This window comes from Siniperca chuatsi, linkage group LG13 (assembly GCF_020085105.1).
Source record: "Siniperca chuatsi isolate FFG_IHB_CAS linkage group LG13, ASM2008510v1, whole genome shotgun sequence".
NCBI lineage: Eukaryota > Metazoa > Chordata > Actinopteri > Centrarchiformes > Sinipercidae > Siniperca > Siniperca chuatsi.
In genome coordinates, this window is record NC_058054.1 from 25,114,637 (window position 1) to 25,138,007 (window position 23,371).

The 23,371-nt window shown below is 37.7% G+C and overlaps 1 protein-coding gene across 1 annotated transcript in view; it reads left to right on the plus strand.

The window, feature by feature from the left end:
* Positions 1-23,371, plus strand: part of brinp2 (bone morphogenetic protein/retinoic acid inducible neural-specific 2) — a 277,419-nt gene that overhangs the window by 135,249 nt on the left and 118,799 nt on the right. Inside the window, exons 3-4 of the mRNA XM_044219849.1 lie at positions 10,866-11,056; positions 14,638-14,819. Of these exons, the coding sequence (XP_044075784.1) occupies positions 10,866-11,056; positions 14,638-14,819 (373 nt within the window). The remainder of the gene's footprint in view (positions 1-10,865; positions 11,057-14,637; positions 14,820-23,371) is intronic.

Here is a 23,371-nt window from a genome sequence, read left to right on the forward strand (position 1 = left end):
ACGAGTATGTCAAAGTATAACATGTGCAATTTCCTGTTGCTAGTAGGTGGCTCCCGAATTTGGTACATCTAGGTGAAACATGCTGCAGGGGCTGCTCTGTAGGGGGCGCTAGTGAGCTATTTTGCCACGCCCATGCACAATAACCATATCAGATGTAGAGTTTCGCCTATTCTGAAATGTGTGCAAACTTTTGTGAGCTTTTGAGCACCTTTAGCCCCTCAAAAATGCATCATTTGTATCAGTATGTTCAGCAGTTGTAATTACTTACTAATAATGTCCTTTTCTCTTCCTACTTATTGTATCTTTCGTATCCTCTCTGCTGCAGTAACCAGATCCCCCACAGCATAATAAAAACACTTTGAATAGAGTGGTTAGAATATATCACCCCTCCTTTTCATGGATCAAGGCTCATTTCCATGGAGGATTAGTTGTGAGCAGTGAAGCACAATTTTCATGGAGAAACTTGAAGCACTCCACCAACCACTAACTCCAGAAGTAGTCCAAAATAGTATGTGGGTTACTTCTTATTAATAGGTGAGACTGTACCTGATTCAGGTGAAACTGCTCATTATAAAGTTTCAGCACTGTTCACTTTCAACACCACAAACCTCTCATCATGACTCAAAGCTTGGAACAAATAGCCTTGTGGTGTACTGTGGGGTAGAGTACAGAAGTGCATACTGTGAACTGCACTTGCAGTTCTCTCCTTTTTGTCTTTATCTCATCTTCTCTCTCTCTATCTTTGTCTTTACGTTTCTACCCACCTGAAAACATAAAGACAATGGGCTTGTTCTGTTTTCTTACATGTAACAATATTAATAATAATAATAATGAAAAATACTCAGTAATTCACTAATAAAACACTGGATGGATTAAATCAATCAGGCAGCTTGAGAGAATGTTTAGATCTGAAGAAAGTTGCTAAACGATGTTTTTTTCCCAACTAACATCCCAACACACGTCTTAGCCATAATATTGCTCTGCTAGCTATTCACGATCTAACATATAACTAACTAGAACATACATCTAACTAGAATAATTAACACATGGATACAGGATTAGAACTTGGAAAATTATTTTTTTATTTCACTGTAGATAAAGCGGCTGTAATTGATCATTTTATTACAATGTATCAAATGACAATGTGAAAACAATGTGACAATGTAAAAGTTGTTGCTCACAGTGATGAACCTACAGAGAATTATCATATAAATTTGCAGCCCCTTGGCTCTATGGAGCTATATAGCAATGAACATAGTGGAGCATTTAGCAGCTTAAGAGCCAGATATTTCCCAAAGGAGTTGATAGAAACCAAAAACAAAACTTATTAGATTTAACTAACATTATATACTGTAAGGGCATATGTAAGGTAACATAACACCTAATCAGTGCTCGTACACATGCAGCAAAACATTTTTACCCTCTCTTCCGTGGCCAGAAAAGAGGCTTCCCTCTCCTCACAGCTGCACCGATGTGCTCGGAAATGTTAGGCAAATACATTCACCCTGAGAGCTGTCCGTTACTGTCTCTCTAGCTGACGGTTAATAACATCCAGGTGTTATTTTCCAACATGCTGCCAGAAGTGTCATCCAAGGCAAATTTCTGCATTTTTTTTCCTATTAAAGAAAAAAAATTCTCTCTGCTTCAGCTAAACCAAGTACCAGAGCTGCAGGTGCAATCAGTGCTGTGCTAAAACCTTTTAATTAACAGCATCTATCATCATTAGCCAAATAGTCAGCCAACAGTCTCACCGTTAACTCTTAGAGAGTGAAGCAAGGAGAAAAGTAAATGATGCACTGCTCTTCTTTGCTTTTCATCCCGTCGCCGTCAGCTCTCCTTCCCGTGCTCAGTCACTGTAGAGCGGCTCAGAAAACACATCAGTCTAAATCAGCTCCAGTTAATCAGTGTGCAGCTACTGGCCACCATCCTGTGACTCGCTGGACTAAATACCAAGCTAAAACTAGTGCCTGCTGATGCATGTGATAGCTGCAGACTAATTGTTATAGCTTGCCGCATTTAAATGAGATTGACCTTTGGTTTGGGATATTTGTCATGTAACTGCTGCTGGAATTAGAATAGCTATATTTGTTCTAAGCATTGTAATTGAAATGACTTTGGGCATTTTGTTTCACTTAAAGTTGTAAAAACCCTATAAATGTAATTTCAGAATGCATTTATTTGACTTTTTTGGTCTTGTTTCTCATGCTGCTTGCTTGGTGTTGTGTACAGACCAAAAACATTGCACAGGTAGTATTCAGGCAGTGGATTTCTGGAATTTTCTGGAAGAGAAGTAGGACAGTTAGTGTACGATGACATGTTGAGTCAGTAAAATGATAAATATTGGTACTAGTAACTTGAGTCTTTGAACAATAGATGGAGTAGGTGGTGAAGATGATGTTTGGTGTTGTGCTTTGCACTTGATTCTAAATGGCCACAATTTCATAGCTAGTTAGAGAGGATTAAGTCACTTATACTGTACCATGGTCACATATGTGTGATCAAAATATAAGATTCATTCAAATATTTTTTTAAATTAATAAAATTGAATAAAAATTCATGATATATGTTTATTATGAGATACACAAAATATTTACATCATGTGCACTCTTCATTTGGTGCAACTATAACTCTTTATTAGTGCTACCATGTTTCTTTTATTGTTTTCTCTATTTTTAAATTTTTAAACTGTTTTAATACAGATTTTTACATTTGTTTAATGTATTTCAAATCTGTTGCTCTTTTTTTGCATGTGCTCTTCTAGTACTATATTTTGTATATAATTTTTATTGCAAAATCTTGGATCATGGCAATGCAATGTTTCACTGCACATTATACTTGTATAATAAAGTACGTGACAAATAAAGATTGATTGATTGAATTAATTAATTTCTATTTTGGGGCAGTGGAAAATTTCTGTTAGCACTGTTTTTTTCAACCTTGGATTAATCTCTTACTTACTGATCTTACAATTGGTATAAAAGGGTCACTACTCTGATTTTACATATCAAGATCAGTTTACTTGTGAAAACAGTTCAGGACTGTGTTCTTGGTCCCTGGCAAGAGCTTTCTTTTTTTCAACTTTATTTAGAGAAATCATTCATTAACAACAAAAGTCAAGCATATGTCTCTATAAAAACATAAAAAGAGCGCATCAGTCATTGTTTATTTAGGAGTGTGTCAATGCACTACAGCTGCAGCTATCGATTATTTTAGAAATCGATTATTTTAGAAATCGAGTATAGGAAATACTTTTGCTTTATTAAAGAGCAATAGTAAATATGCAAAAGAGAAAATAAGACAGGTCTCTTAAAATGAACAACTAATTGGTTTCATTTTTAGAAAAATTTACATTTTTATTGCTTAAAGTGCCTACAATAATATTATGTCAAAACCAAACCCCATTTAATGCATTTAAGTTTCATATTACATTCTGGGTTTTAAAGAAAACATGTTCTGAAATGCAAAACCAAACACCTTTTGCTTTAAAAAAGGTATATATACTTAATACTATATATATATATATATATATATATATACTTTTCAGAACTACAGCTCAGGCATAACGTAAGCCTCAACTGTCTTCTCTATGGCATTTGTAGGAGACAAAAACGAGTGGACAGGAACTGTGTCTTTCATAATAATAAATAAGATGAATGAAGCTCAGGCTTTCACAAACTGAGTGCAGCATTTTATTTTTTGTGGTTAATATCTAAAAGAACAAAACCTAGCTAACTTAGGGACATCATAACTAGCCACCACATTGATTTACGTTACTAGCTATTACTTATAGCCATAATTAAAGTAGCCTACATTCTTTACTAGCCTTCATAACTTGTGTCAGGTCCACCCTGTGGACTGGATGCATAGACTGTAACTTTATTCCTTCTGCTGACATGCTGAAGCACAGATGTCGTGCTGTTGTGGTAGGCTAGTTCAGTTTTACAATAGACACACTGTACAGAGTTTTCGTGGACACTTTCTGTCGCTTTCTCTGGCCTGTCCCTTCTCTTCGCCCCTCGCTATTTTCTCTCTTCGTCCTTTTTGTAATCCACACATCTAATCACACCAAAGACGCTCTGAACCATCTCTGATCACACACAGCATAAGCGTGTTGTGTGACAGTAACAATCATCCGTGCGAAACACAGTGCGCTGTATGTAACACACACATATATATATATATATATATATATATATATATATATATATATATACAGAAATTCTGCATAAGGACAATGCTAAAATATGTTTCTGGGTGGCACTTACAAAAACTGTGGTCTACACAGATGTCATTCTTCTACCTCTGAAGAAAATAGTTTGCAGGATAAAACAGGTGTATAACTTTAAAATAAATGCCCTGTGCTGTATTTCAGAAAAATAATTAAGTATATAGTAAATTCCATATGGATTCCCCTATTAGCTTATTGTGACTGTAAAAAGTCTTCCAGTATACAACAGTACTGGGGATGTAAGTAGTCTCTTTCAGAAAAAGAGATTTTTGAGTTTTAAGAAAACAACATGGGTGATGTCAACAAGAGATACTATTGAGTTGAATTCTGTGAAGTGTAGGATATGGGGTTTTAGACCTCTCTAGGGACGTAAAGTCAGGATACCTCTATCTCTGCAAAATCGACCATTCTTTTTTAAACCTGTCTCTAATTGATGATTAGATTGCAATAATAATCAATTTAATTCAGTCCAATACAACAACGTCAAAAACTCCCACCAAGCATTTTCTCACTGACATAGTCACAAAGAAAAATTATAGTAAGCCTTATGAAGGTGGTATTTCTTGCAGAGCTGTTGTACTGGATTGTAATAGGTTACAATAGATAGCAATAATTTTGCTGCTATTGTCTCTACCTAATGTAACATGAATGCCAGCAGTTTGTAAAAACAAGCAGGCATATTAATAATAAACTATATATAGCACTTTTCTTAACAATGTTACAAAGTGCTTTCCAAAAAAAATAAAACCAGAAAAGACAGATAATATAAGAATAAAGGCATGAGCACAGTGCAAGTGACATCATTGACCGAAATCTAACAGGGAGCCAGTGTAGGGAGGCAAGCACAGGGGTGATGTGATCATGCCTCTTTGTCCCAGTAATGAGACGAGCAGCAGCATTTTGTACCAACTGAAGACAGTGGAGGGAACCCTGGCTGATATCCAAGTAAAGCACAGTGCAATAATCAAGCCAAGAATAGATAGAAGCATGTACAACTTTTTTGTAGATCAGCAACAGTGACCTAATTTTAGAGTTTATCTTGAGCTGGAAGAAACATTTTTCACTTTATCATCAAAACAGAGGTTAGCATCAAATATTACCCCTAGATTCCTGGTAGCCTGCTTAATATTATTTGACAGACTGCCAACATTAGCACCAAAACAGCTGATGAATGTGGGGGACCGAAGAGAATGACCTCAGACTTATCATTAAATTTAAGGAAATTCTGGGACAGGATTTAATATCAGAGAGGCAAGTTGTGAGATTTGCTAGGCTGCTAGGATCTGTGGTTTTTAACGGCATGTAAATAAAAATGGTAAAGCACATCATGATTTTGAATAACCTGGCCAAGGTAGCATGTATATAGAAAACAGAAGGGGGGCCAAGAACGGAGCCTTGAGGGACACCACAACTCAAATGAACTGTCGAGGAAGTAGAGTTACCCAGAGCGACAGAAAAAGTTCTGTTGGACAGGTATGATTGTAGTAAGCTAAGAGCCGAACCCTTGATTCCTACCTATGTCTCTAAGCGATGTAAGAGGATACTATGATCGACTGTATCAAAGATACTAAGAGAACTAAGTCACCTCTGTCTGCAGTCAGCAGTACGTCATTAGTAACATTAACAAGTGCTGTCTCGATACTATGAAGTGCTCTAAAACCAGACTGGAAACATTTAGAAACGCTATTATTATTCATTAAAGATATCATCTGAGATGAAATTACTTTCTCCAGAACCTTAGACAAAAAAGACAATTGGAGATTGGTCGATAGTTACATATGAACAGGGGGTTCAAATTAGGTTTCTTTAGCAATGGGTAAACAATGGCATGCTTAAAACTGTCTGGAAAAGAACCAGAGGCCAGAGAATTGTTAAAGATTTGCAAAATAACAGTGAAAAATACCTCCTTGAGCAGCTTAGTGGGGATGATATCTAGGATGCAGGAGGAGTTCATATGAGGGACTGTACTCTCTAACATTGAAATTGTAATGGGTTGAAATTGAAGAGAGGCAGAATAACATGGGGAATGGAAAGAATGCAATGGTCAGGCTGGATTTGGAACCTGATATTCTCTACCTTATTGACAAAATGAGTGAGACATTTTTCAGATAGCCCAGCATCAGGTTCAGGAAAAGAAATGGAGAGACTGCTAATAACAGAATCAATTTCCTTAAAGATAACTTTAGGAATGTGGTTATTTCTAGATATAAGTTCAGAAAAGTCAGCCGATCTCACATCCTTAACTGATTTCTGATAAATTTGGTTTTTAAGGGTGTTATATGTTGTTTCGGACTTGTTAACCTTCCATTGTCATTCAGATTTTCTACAGAGCATGTTTGCAGCAATAAAGCAGGCTCAGGGTTAAGGAAGATGTCTTATGCTCATTTAGTAAAAACTGGAGATAATCAAGTTATCTGCCTGGATAGAGTAAGATTTCTAGGATTGACTGTAATAAAAGTACATATACTGTACATGTGGGTAGAAGAAAAGAGCATGAAAGTGTAGATAGAGCAGGCACACCTCAACATCACAGTAATTACTCATTTGGCAGGAGTGAGTGTTCAGAGGGTATTCATAAGATAGTGACGGTAGTCTTCTCCACCACCTTTGACATGAGTGAATCATGTTAAAGCACCCAAAAAAGAGCAACTAAAAAGAACAAGAGGGTGTATGTAAAAGAAGGAGCATAATACTGTAGCATCAGTGTTTGATTATGCAAATATTTGTTCATTTTAATATTATTAATTTATTAATTATGTTGACATTTTCAGTCATCAGTGTTAAATAATATAATTTTGAGTTATATTACATCTGCTCACCTATTTGTTTTGTTATTATTTTGTGAAATTTTGTGAACATACATTAAATGAATACAATAATTGAGAGCAATTGGACGGATAGACAGTTCTATTTTGAATATTTCAAGGCCAAACCTGCATAATATATAAGGCACACCTTGGTACAACGTTTGATCATATGACAAAAGATGTACTATATTTTTGCATTTTAAAACAAAGCACATTGTTTAAGTCATAGTTATCTATAATTCTATTAAAATCTGTACTACTAGTCCATTCACCAAGTGTCCCTCTATTTTCTATATAATGTTCATGTCTGTATGGAAGCACGTGCTGTCATTATGAGCAGGAAAGGTCAAGTTTCACTTACTAAATGGAGTTTTAATAATAGTGCTGAATGGAAGTATTTCCGCCTCCAGTTGCTACAACATTAAAATGCTGCTTATATGTTAATGCATTAATGATAATAGTCCAATAATGAAATATATATATAACAGTGGCGTAGCATAAAAATCTGGGCTTCATGCATTTGCAGCCTCAGTGGGCCCCCTTCCTCTTTTAATACGTCCATTGTCACACCTGTACAAATAACTGAATCAACAAGTAAGCACATGCACCTGTGGTTGTCATATTGTAATGGTTATTACTAATCAAGTGTTTATAAACGAATTTTAGAAAGTCTGCACAATCAGAAATCTCAGCAAACACTCTCTTCTCAACATACAGTAATTACTGTGTGAAGCTTTCCCTATGAGTTCATTACAGTACATTATAGAACATAATGGTTACAAATCTGAGCTTTCCTTTGGAGACTAATATGCAACACAGCAACTACAAACTAATTACAGCCCATTGCTCTCTTTACCATGGTACCATCTGAATGACCCTATACATATATATATATATAACTAACTTTTAATTCCAGGCTAATTGAGGGCCCACCTCATGTTGGGCCCTGAGTACTTAGTTTCACTTTTCCCCTTACTACTATGCCCCTGTATCATAATTACTTTTACTAATGATACTTTAAGTGTATTTTGTTGTTAATATTTCTGTGCTTATGTTTCAGTAAAATTTTGAATGCAGGACTTTTAATTGTAACAGAATATTTTTACATTGTGCTATTACTACTTGTAAATGAATAATGAATCTGAGTACTCCCTCTGGCACTGGTCTTGATCAATACTCTTTCTCTTCCTTATTGTTAATAATTTAAATAGATATTGACAGTATCTGACAAGATGGTATGAATAAACTAATGGCTACACAGTGCGGAGGAGCAAGCTGATAGGCATTGAGAAAGCAAAGGTTGCTCTAGCACCTCTTGTGTTTTCAGTCGATTTATCTTTTTGTAAACATTTTGCTTGCAGCTCCAAACTGTGCCTTCAGACTCAGTTTCCCTGAGTTGCCCTGCATTGATGAAAGAACAATGTGGTCAGAGTTAATGATAGTATAAATTGCACTGTGACTGTGGCCAGGCTATAGACATTAATTGGTGCATTATGTGAGAATGAACCTCCTAATGAAGCACTAGTTTGACCATATGCTCCCAGGGCCATTCCTTCTGAGGAAAGCTTTGTCATGGTTTGTGCTAAATGGTTACAAATCTGAGCTTTCCTTTGGAGACTAATATGCAACACAGCAACTACAAACTAATTACAGCCCATTGCTCTCTTTACCATGGTACCATCTGAATGACCCTATACATATCTATTGTGTATTATTAAGGGAATTGGCCTATTGTGTGTATCCTAGAGTAGTCACAATGCTGTCAACACCATAATTATAGTATTTGTTGCCAGTAATAGTAAACTATTGACCGCAAAAAGGCAGTGTAAGAGCAGCCAGTGGGAAACTGAGACAATGATACAGTATATGTACCTCTCTCTGTGTATGTTCCTGAGTAAGTGTGTGTGTGTGTGTGTGTGTGTGTGTGAGAGAGAGAAAGTACTCATGGGAAAACAGTGTGTCACTGCTGGTATTTTGTTCAGAGGGAATGCATAATGTGGTAATATTAAACGTCTCTTGTTTTGCCAGCAAATACTATATGCAGATGAAGTGAATCTGTACTTTTCTGCTGGTATTTGCATAATCTTCACATACCTTGGGGTTCCACTGTGGCAGGACTAAAGTGATGAAATGATCATCAGCTACTTGAAATCGATGAATTTTTTCAGACTCATCTCTCTCTCTCTGTCACTGTGTTCTGTTGACCGGTTGAAGTGAAATAAGGTCTTTGCTACTGCCCGGCATTTGGCCAGACAGCTAAGGAACCGAGTGCACTAGAAGTCTAGTAATTTAAATGTAGCTCAACTCCATAGTATCACATACTGTGACCAGGAACAGTCAGGTCACAGAGATGGATGGTGATTTTATATTTTTCTTACTGTCAACAAATCCCATAAAAAAACATTAAATTGATCCTACTAACAAGTATTGTGTGTAACCAAAGCCTGATATATCTCATTTCTCTGTACCATAGAGCTCCATTGTTGTCAAGTAAGGGAAGTCTGAACATTTTGAGAGACGAATTAACACATTGTTGGTTTTCATATTTTCATGGGATTTGTTAGCATGAAGAAAAATAGACAGAATAATTAAAATAAATAGAATTATGCCAGCCTTATCTGTAAGTGTTATATTTTTTTCTCTCTCAGTCTTTAAGCCATTTCTCTCTCTAATCCTGCGTGTATTGTTCATTGTGGTTAACATTGAGGTTGGACCAATAGATTGCTTTTTAGTGAAAAACATGGAGTTAGTCAGTGTTGTCCACCCCCAATATAACAGATGTGATGCATTTTTGCTTTGTTTTTGCACATTATTATATTGAATAATTGATCAACATTGCATTGGCTATCTTATACCTGATTGTAATTGATTTTCTGGCCAGTTGGAGGCAGTACAACAAGATCTAAACGCAGCATTGACATATTATCATCTTATAAAATTGTTATGGCAAATGTGTTGGCAAACACATCGTGCACACACTGTGCAGCAAGCACAGAACAACATTATCATTCATTTGGAGTCAGAACTCTAGCTACCCAAGGAATGAAATCCAATATTACCTCTTATTTAAGCTCTGTTTTGGTCTCCACCAACCCCTGAGAAATGTGTTTGGCTTTTTAGCTGCTAAATGCTCCAATATGTTCACCAGCTACTTGCTAACTGTGTCTGTCTGCCTTTTGGTGCTGGGCAGGTAGTGTACAGTGAGTTTTTCAAGGCTCTTTTGCTGAAAATAGCTGCCTGGTTCTGCTGGAAATAATCAAAGAGAGCTGTGAAACTGGAACAACATAGTTAAGTTGTTGCTGTAAAACCAAAACAATGAGCTGAAAGACACTGCTCCATAGAGCTGAGGGGGAACAGCAGTGTCAGGTGATAATTCCTTGTGGGTTTGTCTCTGCGAGCAACACCTTTCACAAAACACATTTGACTCATTTTTCAAAATTGTTTAGTGCAGCTTTAAAAAGCTTTTAACTTCTAATGCAGCATTTTGATAATCATGCAGTGATTTAACAGTGATATGTGGCTAAGAGTAAACAAAAGTATATTAAATGGTGTCTGGATTCTATCCTAATACAAGACACTGGGAATGACAAGAGTAAATGGGTCCATTGATTTTATGGCGCAAATCAATAGGGTGTAAGAAAAATATGGTCAGAAATTTGTAACAATTTGAGTCACCATAAATTTGACAGTAATGTACATGTAGCACCTTTAACCTCCTTTTTATTCTGGCTCGCTGAAGTACCTTTTCAGAGTCTTTTGTGTGTGAATGTGTCTACATGTAATGTTATGCATGTGTATGTATTCACCTTTTAATGTATTCATAATTTCAGGGAGTTCAGCCACTGGAAGGTGAACAGCCTGGCAACAGAGAAGAGAGATTTCCTCAAAGCTCCATTGCCCTTAGCGCCAGAGTTCTTACGCAACCTGCGGTTACTGGGGCGACGACCAACCCTGCAGCAAATCAACGAAAATCTCATCAAGAAATATGGGACCCACTTCCTAGTTTCTGCTACCCTGGGAGGTAAGGAAGGACTGCAGATGACATACTTGCTTTTATTCTTGGGTTAAGAAGTGTCACCACACAACAAAAATAGACAAGCTACTACTTAGGCCTCACAGTAAAATACACTGAGTTATAGCCTATATTAGTGTAGTGCTGCAGAAGTGTTGTTTTCAAGGAAAAATGTCAAGTGAAAAGCAAGTTGTAACAGTACCTCACCTTGCACCTGCAACATTCATCTAATATTGTTTTCCTCAGTAATTTTCCACTCATCCTTCCCTCTGATGAACATTGTGCGCAGCTGCAAGAGTCTTACAAAGCAGAAAAGAGATTAAATTGACCCGTTTCTTAGCATATGTCTGTTTTTATTGGATTTCTTTTTAACCTCTATCTCCGAGGAGAGAAGTAACTCACAGAACAGAAACGCCAGTTGTATTGATCATGTGCACCTTACAAAACAAGACTGAGACCTGTGCTGCGTTCAAAGTGACGACCTCATGATATTGATACACTGCTGATCCGGGTCATCAGATAGCAGCCCAAATATATGAGTAGATTTTTACAATTGGCAATTGGGACTTGTAGAAAATTGTAAGTGAGTATATAAACATCTCAGCATCTAAGCATCCATTTCATCAGCGTTGGGGAGATTTACAAGGCCAGGCTCCGCAGATAAGTCAAACCGTGTAATATACAGTGAATGTATAAAATAGTGGGGGATAGTTACTCACTAAGAGATATAATGGACTTTAAATTATGACAAAACACTATTATTTGAAACCAACATTACCCATGGATCTTGTAAAGCAGGCCATTTTGGCTACCGCCCATTCACACACTGTTCACATAGAAGAAAAATCCTGTTTACTTCATACACAGTCTCCTGACAATCTCTCTGATATTTTAGTTATGTGTTAGGTTTGCATCCACAGACACCTAACTGTGGTGCCACTTATCACTGGATGTATGCATTGGAGCATCAGCGTGGGAGACAGAGCACAGATGAATTCAGTGACAGACTGATAGTTAGACTCTATGTGTAATTAACAGCCTCAACTAAATGGGCAGAGCCTGTCTGCATACTGATGAGACTGTGGCTGAGAGAAAGCACACATCCCTGATCTAATTTTTTTCTCTTTGTTCTACTGTTTTCATCTCTTTCTTTCTTGCTTTTTTATGGCTGTCTTGCCAGACATAGTTACATTGAGCTATGAAGTATATTTTCGCACAAATGTTAGCTGGGCTGAAGTTAATAAATTGTCTTAATGACTGTCAAAAATAAAATACACTTACCTGAAAAATGTAAAGAATCAGTCAGTAAGTTAGTATTGGGGAAGCCAAGCAAAGACACAAACTTGGTAATAATAACTTTAACTATAACAACTATAACTAATAACTATTATTGTACTGTTTTTGTCATTGGTCATTTGGCCATCTTTAGCTTTTTTTTGAGTGTCTGAAATCACTCCCTTGTTAACTCATTCACTTCTCCCTGTATAATAGACACTAGGTAGTTTACTCTATAGTGAGCAGTAAATTCAGATTTCAGACACTTTTTGTCAGTCATCACTGACAGGTGTAGAGCAGCATAATAGCATTTTTTGACTCTAGAAAATGTGTTGTATTACATTGTTGGATCGTTAGCAGAAAGTAGTGTGCATGCCATGGACACAGGCCTGTCGCATTGCGTGCCCCCCATTACGTACCCCTTGACACACAGCTAATGTGTGTCTTTTTGGTTGTCTGAATGACTTTAAAGCTTATATCTCTTGGCTCATAATTTGATTATAATATCCATAAATTATGGTGTGGTTTGTTATAAACCACTAAAAGTATAACACAGGACACAAATCCTGGTCGTTATACTACGTCATTTGACATCTGTCAGCGTGTTCGTTTATGTGTGGAAGAACAGTCCAGAGAAAGTCTATTTCTCAATTTGTTGTTTATTAAAGCATTGGAGGATCAAAACATATCTTGTACAAGGATCTTTTCTATTCAGTAAACCACAGTCAGCAAGCTATTAGTCTGTAGCCAACATCCTAGGAAAGAGTGCTCTTCTTAACATTACACAGAGTTTTAAATGAGAATGTGCAACTATCTGATAGGTTTCTACAGAGGTGGGGAGGAGCTGTGGTTTAAACTTAGCTCTCCCTTCGTTGGTGCACAGGCTGGTCCCAGCCTCTTGGCACACGATTCCACCATTCGTGTGGATACAGCGCCCTAGGGGTGGAATCCTACACTTCCTCTGTTTGTAAGTTGCTAAAGTCGCCGCTTCGTTCCCCACAAAGCAACCTTCATTTAAATTATTCTCACACATCCTTTAGACTTTCTAGCTCTGAAATATGTCACAGCGCGGATAAAAAGTCACACAGCTGACGTACTGTTAGCCTAGCATGCTAATATTACATAAACATATGGATGGACCATATGTTTACAGACATCCACAGATAGAAACAGATGAACGAGCAAGGGCAGTCGTGCCGGAAAAGGGCCGAAAATTAGCGTGTCCATCCGGTTGTCATGTTTCCATCACTGCCAGACTGCAGAGTCATTTGAATGAATTCAGGAATGAATGCCGACTGTACCCTTTCCTGCAGATGTTAGTAACAGGTGTGGGAAACTAGCTACAACTACCTAACTACCTGTTAGCTAACTGATACAATACTTCAGAGTTTAGAAATAAGACATTCTACATTTCCACCAAACTCAGATGAGGTTGTGCCCTACCACACAAGCTAGGAGTAAAAGCTAAAGTTATGCCTCACATTCAAAGGTTCCTCTGTATATTTAATTCCTGCTTAAACTGACAAACAGCTAGCAAGACAATACACAATGAGAGCATCACTGGATGTTTTAAAAATCTTTGAGAATGTGACACTGTGGCAAGCTGACATTTGCTATATTTCATCAGCATTAGCTTGCTTCTGCTAGTTTATGTGGCTGCAGTAGCTAAAATATAAAATAATATCTGTCCAACAACTAAGTTAGCTTAAAATGCTAACTCCTTAGACTCAACGACTAATTCTCCACTTGCTGAATTGAAACTAAATCAAGTGAAGAGTGCATGTTGAATATTTCAGGAGGTGGGAGTTTGGAGCATTTACAGTACACTTGATGATAGATTATTGTTTTTTTTAAGATATTACTCATTACCCTTTTAAATCAGTATATTTAAATACTTGATTTCATGAGAAAAAAGAAAAGAAAAATCACATCTTTATATCAATTATCACATGGAGCAACAAATTGTCTGATAAAAGGGCAGAAGCAAATGATACATTATCTGCATCACAGCAGACAAACCACAAAACCACCGTGAGACAGTGAAGGCCTGCCAAAGAAATGTCAAATGCAGAAGCAGAATGTCACTTCAGTTTTTCCATGGATAATATCAGCTTGTTGCTCTGGCATGGTGGAATGTTATAATGGCAGTGACCCTTCAGTAATTTCCCCTTTGTAACCACATTACAGAGAGGATTCAATACTTCATTCAATAATAAGAAGAAAGAAGTATTTTTTTCAATACAGTGCACTGTAAAAAATAGAGTTTAGGTGACTGAAAAACTGACTAGATTTATTGATTGATTATTGATATACAGGAGAGGAGTCTTTGACCATTTTCCTGGACAAGCAGAAGCTGAATAAGAAGTCGGACGGTAACAGCAACAGCTCAGTGGTGTCTCTGGAGCTGCTCCATCAGCTGGCCGCTTCCTACTTTACAGATCGAGAGAGCACCCTAAGGCGACTGCACCACCTCCAGATCGCCACCTCTGCTATCAAGGTACTGTCAACATGCATGCAGCGAGAGACTAAGCCCACTTGTTCAGCTTGCTACAGTACATATCTAGATACATATTCTTTACTTTCGTGCTGGAAAATGTCTATTTCAATATATAGCACCTATACAAATGCAATGTTTATTTGCTATATGTAGACTTGTGTTTGCAGTTCTCCAGGTCCACAAACAACCACCCATCAAGGTAGACACACAAACATTAATGCTCTTTTGGGATATATTACTCCATGCTGCACCTATAACAAATAGTTCTGCTTGCTCTCAAGGTATGCACACAAACAATCTTTATTAAAGATTATTTTCTGCTGTGGACGAGAGAGTGCTTGCAAGGACATTTTTTGAAAATGGCAGGCCGGATTAAAAGCACTGTAGCCCACAGAGGCACTAAAGCATGGCAAATGTCAAGTTTCTTTAAAGTCCCAGTGGGAAACATGTATTTATGCACACTGTACTCTACTGTATGCCACATGGACTGGGTTACAAGATGGTGTATGCATGCTCTCCTGTAGGTGTATGTGCACTCTTATCACTTGAGAGTTAAAACACCTGGCAATTATCATCAGTTTAGTAAAAGGTGTTTGATTTTGGCACAAAGTGGCTCTGACTGTAGAATTTGACTTGTTTTAAACCTAACACATAAGCCAGTTCATTTTGTTTACCTTCACACTCAACACTCGACTCGCCTTGACATGGTGCATCATCATCTACCCAAAATCCACCACCAGGCTTTTACTAGCTCTTTACATCATTAATTGCAAAGAGGAACAGTTTAGTTGAAAATCCACTCAAACAACACAGAAAAATAAATCATATTTTCTCCTCTGCCTGGTTTTACCTTGTATAAATCCTTTCTTTCCCCTCCTGACAACTGGAAGCAAAACATAACCAAGCAATAAATTTTTCACATCGAAACAGATCTGTTGGCTTTCATGCGATGACAGCAGGTGTGTGGGTGGGTGGACTGTGCTTTCATGGCTCAACTTAAATAGCAAATCTGATTGAAATGAGTAATTGCTAAGTGTCAACTTTGTGTGTACCTTGAATAAGGCGGCTCATTTCCAAGTGCCGTCGCTGAAAATGCTGCATGCAGCTCGCTGTATGCAGAGGTGAGATTGACCATTTTTGTTTCCAGGAGTCACTTTAAAAGGGACACTGAAGCACTTTTTTGAAAATCTTTTTTCCTACAAAGCCTTGAATGGTCATATATGAGAAACAGGGAACACAAAGGCCTCCTGGACTCAACAAAAAATTGCTTTTACCTTGAGAAAAAAGTAGTATGAGAACATGAAATTGAATTTTAATGACTGAAAAAAAGATTTTTGCACAACATTTTCATAACATATTAGCTACAGGGAAAACAGCACCTAGACGAACTTTGCTGCAGTGCAGGCTGTACTCACAGTCTAAAAGGGAAAAAAAGAAAAAATAGATAACCTCATAACCTCTGCATACTCAGACCAACACAGTTTTCATATTTATTAACAAGCTTTATCACAACAAACCACCACTTTAATATGCAAGCAAACATAACAAACAAGATTCTTGCTTACTGAAGTATGCTGAGGATGAATGATGCATCTCATAACAACTACAACATAAAGCCACAGAAACACATTTTCTGCTAAGCCTGAATTAATTGTGAATTGAAATGTTGCTCAATTTGACACATTTGTGTCTGTAGGGAGAGCTTAATGACTGACTGTCACATTAAAACAATCTGTTATCTTTCAATTCAATTAAATTCAATTTTATTTATATAGCGCCAATTCATAGCAGAAGTTATCTCATTTCCTATAGAGCAGGTCAAGACTGCACTCTTTATAATATTATTTACAGAGAGAGGGAGGCACAATGCAAATACCACCTAGAAATTTTAAAATAGTAGAAATGGTAAATGGACTGTACTTATATATCGCCTTTCTAGTCTTTCTGACTACTCAAAGTGCTTCAAAATGTAATTGTTGTGTTAATATTAATAAATTAATAATAATAGGAATGATGGCTATAGGAAAAATAATGTCAGTATTAGTAACAGAGCCAACAACAACAACTGTTGTAGCAGTTGTTGAGCAGGAACACGGGGGCAGTAGGTGGCCCACAACCACAGATCCAGTCTCTGCAGCTCTGGAGGCAGAAATACCTGCTGAAAGCGGCAGGAGAGAAGAGAGAAACAAGAAAGCACAGAACTACGGGAGAGAAAAGATGTCGAGTTAGTAACATGCAATAAAGGGATAAAAATGCAGACAGATGGAGATGGAGAGGAGGAGAGAGGAAAGAGGTGCATCGTGGGAAGTCTCCCGGCAGTCTAGGCCTATAGCAGCATAACTAAGGGATGTTTCAGGGCTCACCTAAGCCAGGCTTAATTATAAACTTTATCAAAGAGGAAAGTCTTAAGCCTACTCTTAAATGTGGAGATGGTGTCTGCCGCCCGAACCCACATTGGGATGTGATTTTTTTTTGACAATATGCACCACTAGTTTTCTATCTTGTGATGTGGTGGGCCTCGACATAAAAAAAATTCCCCAAGGCCCCCTAACAGGTTGATCTGGCCATGGAGATGGAACTGCTGTCCCTAAATAAAAATGCTATTGCTACTACGGCTGTTCTTGATTAAATTTAGTTTAGTTTTTTTAGTGAACCGTAGTCTTCAAGAAAAAAAACAAAAAAACTTAAAGGCGTTACTCTGCAAAATCACCATTTCTATGTGTTACTGTCAGGAAGTGGAGAAAAAGGACATAAAAAAGGAAGAACTGATCTAAAGTGCATGATGGGATATTTCTACAATACCTACTTTTTCTCATCTCTGCTGCACCAGTTGTCAGCAGCAAGGACACACCAATGACTCTCCTAAACTCTTTTAAAGAGTAGAAAGTCCTCCCGTCCACCCACCTCATACATTTCTTGCAGTTTTGTGACAGGTAAAGCTTTAGTAAAAATAACATTAAAATGGGGAGAGCTAGATGCAACAGCATAACATAAGGCAGGGAAACCAAGCTGCCCAAAAGTCATCATATGCCATCGAAAAAAGAAACAGTTATCACTGCCCATGCTCAAGAGACTCAGACTGAGTGGAAGAAATCAACAAATCAACCTAAATTACAATTCAAATGCTGCTGTTGTCAGGTGAAAATTTTTTTCCCAACTAGGTCTGAAATGAAGAGAACTATGTTTTCAGGTTAGCAAGCAGCTACGGAATTCAGCATGTTTGAGTTTTATTGTCTTCATTTAAATGAAGTTTTGGTTATGTTACATGAGAGATTAATATATATGTGTTATTGTCCATACATTTCCAACTGGTTTGAAGTAGAACATTTGATGTCACATACTTCTGTGCACCAATCAGGTTTCAGCAACATTTGAATCAAAATCTGATGACAGTTGTCAGTTGTTTGCTAAAGTTGTGAATCCACTGTCAATCAAATCTGATTAAACCACACCCACACAGTCCTGATAAAACAGATTAGCTGAGATTTTGACTGTTAAACTCTTCATAAAAAATACTTAAGGATGTTTTTACCCAAACTTTACCTTTGATTGCTGCTTATTTAGTCATGGACTTTTAATATTATAAAGAAACACATTTTCAGGTGCTTTAAAATCTTATCAAATCTTTTGTTCCATCCATCTATACATCCATTTTCTGCTGCTTACATTGGGGCAAAAATGTATTTAGTCAGTCACCAATTGTGCAAGTTCTCCCACTTAAAAAGATGAGAGAGGCCTGTAATTTTCATCATAGGTACACTTCAACTATGAGAGTCAGAATGGGGGAAAGAATCCAGGAAATCACATTGTAGGATTTTTAATGAATTAATTGGTAAATTCCTTGGTAAAATAAGTATTTGGTCACCTACAAACAAGCAAGATTTCTGGCTCTCGCAGACCTGTAACTTCTTCTTTAAGAGGCTCCTCTGTCCTCCACTCGTTACCTGTATTAATGGCACCTGTTTGAACTTGTTATCAGTATAAAAGACACCTGTCCACAACTGTCACACTCCAAACTCCACTATGGCCAAGACCAAAGTCCTGTCAAAGGACACCGGACACAAAATGGTAGACCTGCACCAGGCTGGGAAGACTGAATCTGCAATAGGTAAGCAGCTGGGTGTGAAGAAATCCACTGTGGGAGTAAGTATTAGAAAATGGAAGACATACAAGACCACTGATAATCTCCCTTGATCTGGGGCTCCACACAAGATCTCACCCCGTGGGGTCAAAATGATCACAAGAACGGTGAGCAAAAATCCCAGAACCACATGTGGGGACCTAGTGAATGACCTGATCAGTTATACACTACACCTCCAGGGACTCAAATCCTGCAGTGCCAGATGTGTCCAGGCCCGTCTGAAGTTTGCTAGAGAGCATTTGGATGATCCAAAAGAGGATTGGGAGAATGTCATATGGTCAGATGAAACCAAAATAGAACTTTTTGGTAAAAACTCAACTTGTTGTGTTTGGAGGAGAAAGAATGCTGAGTTGCATCCAAAGAACACCATACCTACTGTGAAGCATGGGGGTGGAAACATCATGCTTTAGGGCTGTTTTTCTGCAAAGGGACCAGGGCGACTCATCCGTGTAAAGGAAAGAATGAATGGGGCCATGTAACGTGAGATTTTGAGTGAAAACCTCCTTCCATCAGCAAGGGCATTGAAGATGAAACGTTGCTGGATCTTTCAGCGTGACAATGATCCCAAACACACCGCCCGGGCAACGAAGGAGTGGCTTCGTAAGAAGCATTTCAAGGTCCTGGAGTGGCCTAGCCAGTCTCCAGATCTCAACCCCATAGAAAATCTTTTGGATGGAGTTGAAAGTCCGTGTTGCCCAGAGACAGCCCCAAAACATCACTGCTCTAGAGGAGATCTGCATGGAGGAATGGGCCAAAATACCAGCAACAGTGTGTGAAAACCTTGTGAAGGCTTACAGAAAACGTTTGAGCTCTGTCATTGCCAACAGAGGGTATATAACAAAGTATTGAGATGAACTTTTGTTATTGACCAAATACTTATTTTCCACCATTTGCAAATAAATTCTTTAAAAATCAGACAATGTGATTTTCTGGATTCTTTCCCCCCATTCTGACTCTCATAGTTGAAGTGTACCTATGATGAAAATTACAGGCCTCTCACATCTTTTTAAGTAGGAGAACTTGCACAATTGGTGGCTGACTAAATACTTTTTTGCCCCACTGTACCTGGGGCGAGGTCACAGTGGCAGCAGGCTAGCCAGCCACAACCTCCAGCTTCTCCTGAGGGATCTCAAGACATTTCCAAACCACATGAGATCTACAGTATAATCCCTCCAGCATGTTCTGGGTCTACCCAAGGGCCTCCAACCAGTTGACAATGCCCAGAAAACTTCCAATGTTAATACATGTATGATATTAAAAATATATAAAGAGGCACGCCCTGGTGGCTCACAATATTGAGAGCGCGCACCATGTACCAAGGATTTTGACATTCAGGATTTTGGACTCATTCAACTTTTACACTTCTAAATCTAAGGGGAATGACACTTTGTCCATTACATGTATTGAATGTATATAAAGATGGACGACACTCTCAAAACCTCTCGGCGCAGACATTGACGCCGCGGTATCTAGGTCCTGGCCAACTCAATCGCAAGCAGGGCTCAGCTGTCAATCATGACGTGAAACCCCCTTTTTTATAGTATCAAATTACTAATTAGAACCAGACTTATCAGAAAAATGAACACTTGAACATACATCAGCATGATAAGAACTACCTAAAATGACAGAAACCAACTTTGGGGAAAAATTTCTGACATGTACTTTGATTTTTTAGTTTGGCCCATGTCCCATCCGCTAAGATGGAGGGGGCGTGGTTTGTGACCTATACTGCAGCCAGCCACCAGAGGGTGATCGAGATGTTTGGCTTCACTTTTGGGGAGCTGTCATGTCGTCCATTTTTATATACAGTCTATGGCATAAACAACGTGTGTCCAAAAAGGTTTACACCTGATGTCATTTATCATAATAACTCAAGAGGAATCCATGCTTGAACCTTAATTTTTTCACACCACAGTTTCCCTAATGACAAAATGATCTAATTAGATTGTGTAATATGCTGCGTAAATTTGCATATGAATAATGTAATGTAACAAAACTAATTTTCTTGAAACAATTCAACTCCTTAATGCTTTAATATAAGCTCATACCAACTATCTGTTATGTGGATATAGATTTAGAAATATGCAACATGTGTGTTTATTTGTTTTATTAATTCTCATCAGCATTAATAATTTAAAGTCTCATTCAAATAAAAATCACATTCAAATCAAAAAACTAAAAATGCACATATGAACCTATTTACCTGTCCATGATGACAGGAATAAAGCAGCTGTTCTCCTTTAAGACTGACAGGCAGGTAAATAGTCCTGTTCTTTAGCAATTGCAAACTCTCATTGATTTTGCACACCCGCCTACACACACACTTAGAAGTGCACACACAACAAACACACAGCTACTCCCGCTTGAAGAGCATCCTTTACATGTTTCTGCTAAATGAGGATCTCTGGTATGCAAGCCACCTGCCGCGCCGTGTTCTGCCAGATCAACTAGTCGCCCAAGAGGAAGTGACACTGAGTGGGATGTACTTGACCTGTGTCCATGTACGCCTCTGGGCTCTGTGCCACTGCAGCACTGAGTAGGAGGTAGGAATGAAATACATTATCTTTATCTCCAGCAATAAAGTGGAGGAACCTCAGTCACATATCCAGTTTAGACTACAGTTTTGCGAGACAAAAAAGACCCTCTGTAACATCTGTGTGAAATCTGCTGTTTGGAAATGAGAGAGGAACTGGCTCCGTATGACGCAAAGGAAGGCAGAGTATTTTTACCTCAGCACTGTGGTTGTCAAGCACCAAAATCAGCAGGGAAACTGCAGTCAGACACTTCACTCCACTATAAAACCTCATCATGTTGTAGTGAAAACATTTTTGTACAAATTACATTTTTTTATTGACCAACATACTATATATAGTAATAGAAAGATAAAGTAAAAGCGTCACACCTTTGTTGTTACTTTAATCTCCCATAATTCTTTGTGGTGTCAAAATTATATTTGATGATGTCATATAACAGGAGAAATTACTTCTGGGTAGTTAACCTAGCAATTTACATGATCCATAGTGATGTATATAACAGTCAGTGTTTGGGATGTGATGGAACAAAGATATATAGACATACATTTCCCATTTCTAATCACATTTCCTAAGGCATTATACTATATTTTGTCAGCTAATCCCATGAAAAGACCAAAACCAACAATATGTTAGTCTGTCTCTTAATTCTTTATGACTTCTCTACCCAGTCTGTGGCACTCAGTCCCAAGACTGAAGACATATCTTTAAAAATGGGTCACAGATATAGTTTCATTTTTGAAATTAGTAAATAATTTCCTTAAACAGCTGGACACTGTGGCTTTTAACAAATGTTACTCAAGCAGGAGGAAATTGTCCATTTGTTGGGGACTATTTTCAACTATGGATCAATGCATATTTGTGGGTATTTACAGCAGCAACATGGTGTATGTGGGACTGATTCAAAATAAACTACAGTGTGTGTGTGATGCCCCACGTCTTTGAACATTTTTGGATTAGCCGAGAGCTGGCGGAGTCAGGCACTGCCAAGATGGTGTCAGCCAGAGCCACCACCCTGAGCTTTAAACTGACTCTTCAGAAACCTAAGAGACTAACTCCATATTTTATGCAGTCCATGCTAATAACGCAGTAGTAGGAACCCATTCAAAGAATGTAAATTGCTTAAATTATGGTCTTTAATTCAGTAATGTAATATAACTGCTGCAATAGGAACAGTAATGCATTACTTTACTCAGTTGCAATAAAAATAATAAATGATTATATTACCTGAATGTCAAAAAAAAATTTAGGGTCATACTCTGCCATGTTTAAATAATGCACACTGTTGAATAAACATTAAAAACAAAATAGTCCAGGCTGAATGATCCTCTAAGTGAAGGGCTCTTGGGAGTTTTCAACAAAGGCAGAGACGGGGGCGGTATCTCAGGTGTATTATCATTGAAGTTCCTCACACGAGTAACAAACAAGCCGCGTGTGTGTTTAGTGTAACATAGCTGAAATGTATTAGCTCTAAAGCTTTCATGGTTTCTACAAACAAAAAAAAGTAAAATATAAAGTGCTGACTATGGGGATATAAATTATGATTGTAGAAACCACAATTAACATTGGCAAACAGAGATTAAGTAATAACATACATGAAATTGTTGTGTTAAAGTGATACATACTTAAATCTACAGTAAATCTAGTCTCCGTGGGCTTGAAAAACAAAAACTGTGGCTGTAAAACATTCGTATTGTTGTCTTTCATGGAGAACAATGACTGCGGTCTGCTTGAATTAAAATTTTCACATTGGAAAACAAGAATCAAACCATTCCACTTTATAATCCACTTCTCTAATGTCCATTCATAGTTTCGTATAAGTATGGCAAGTGTTTTGGGCAGAGAATTATTTTAAGTATGTTACTTCGAAAATAGGTTGA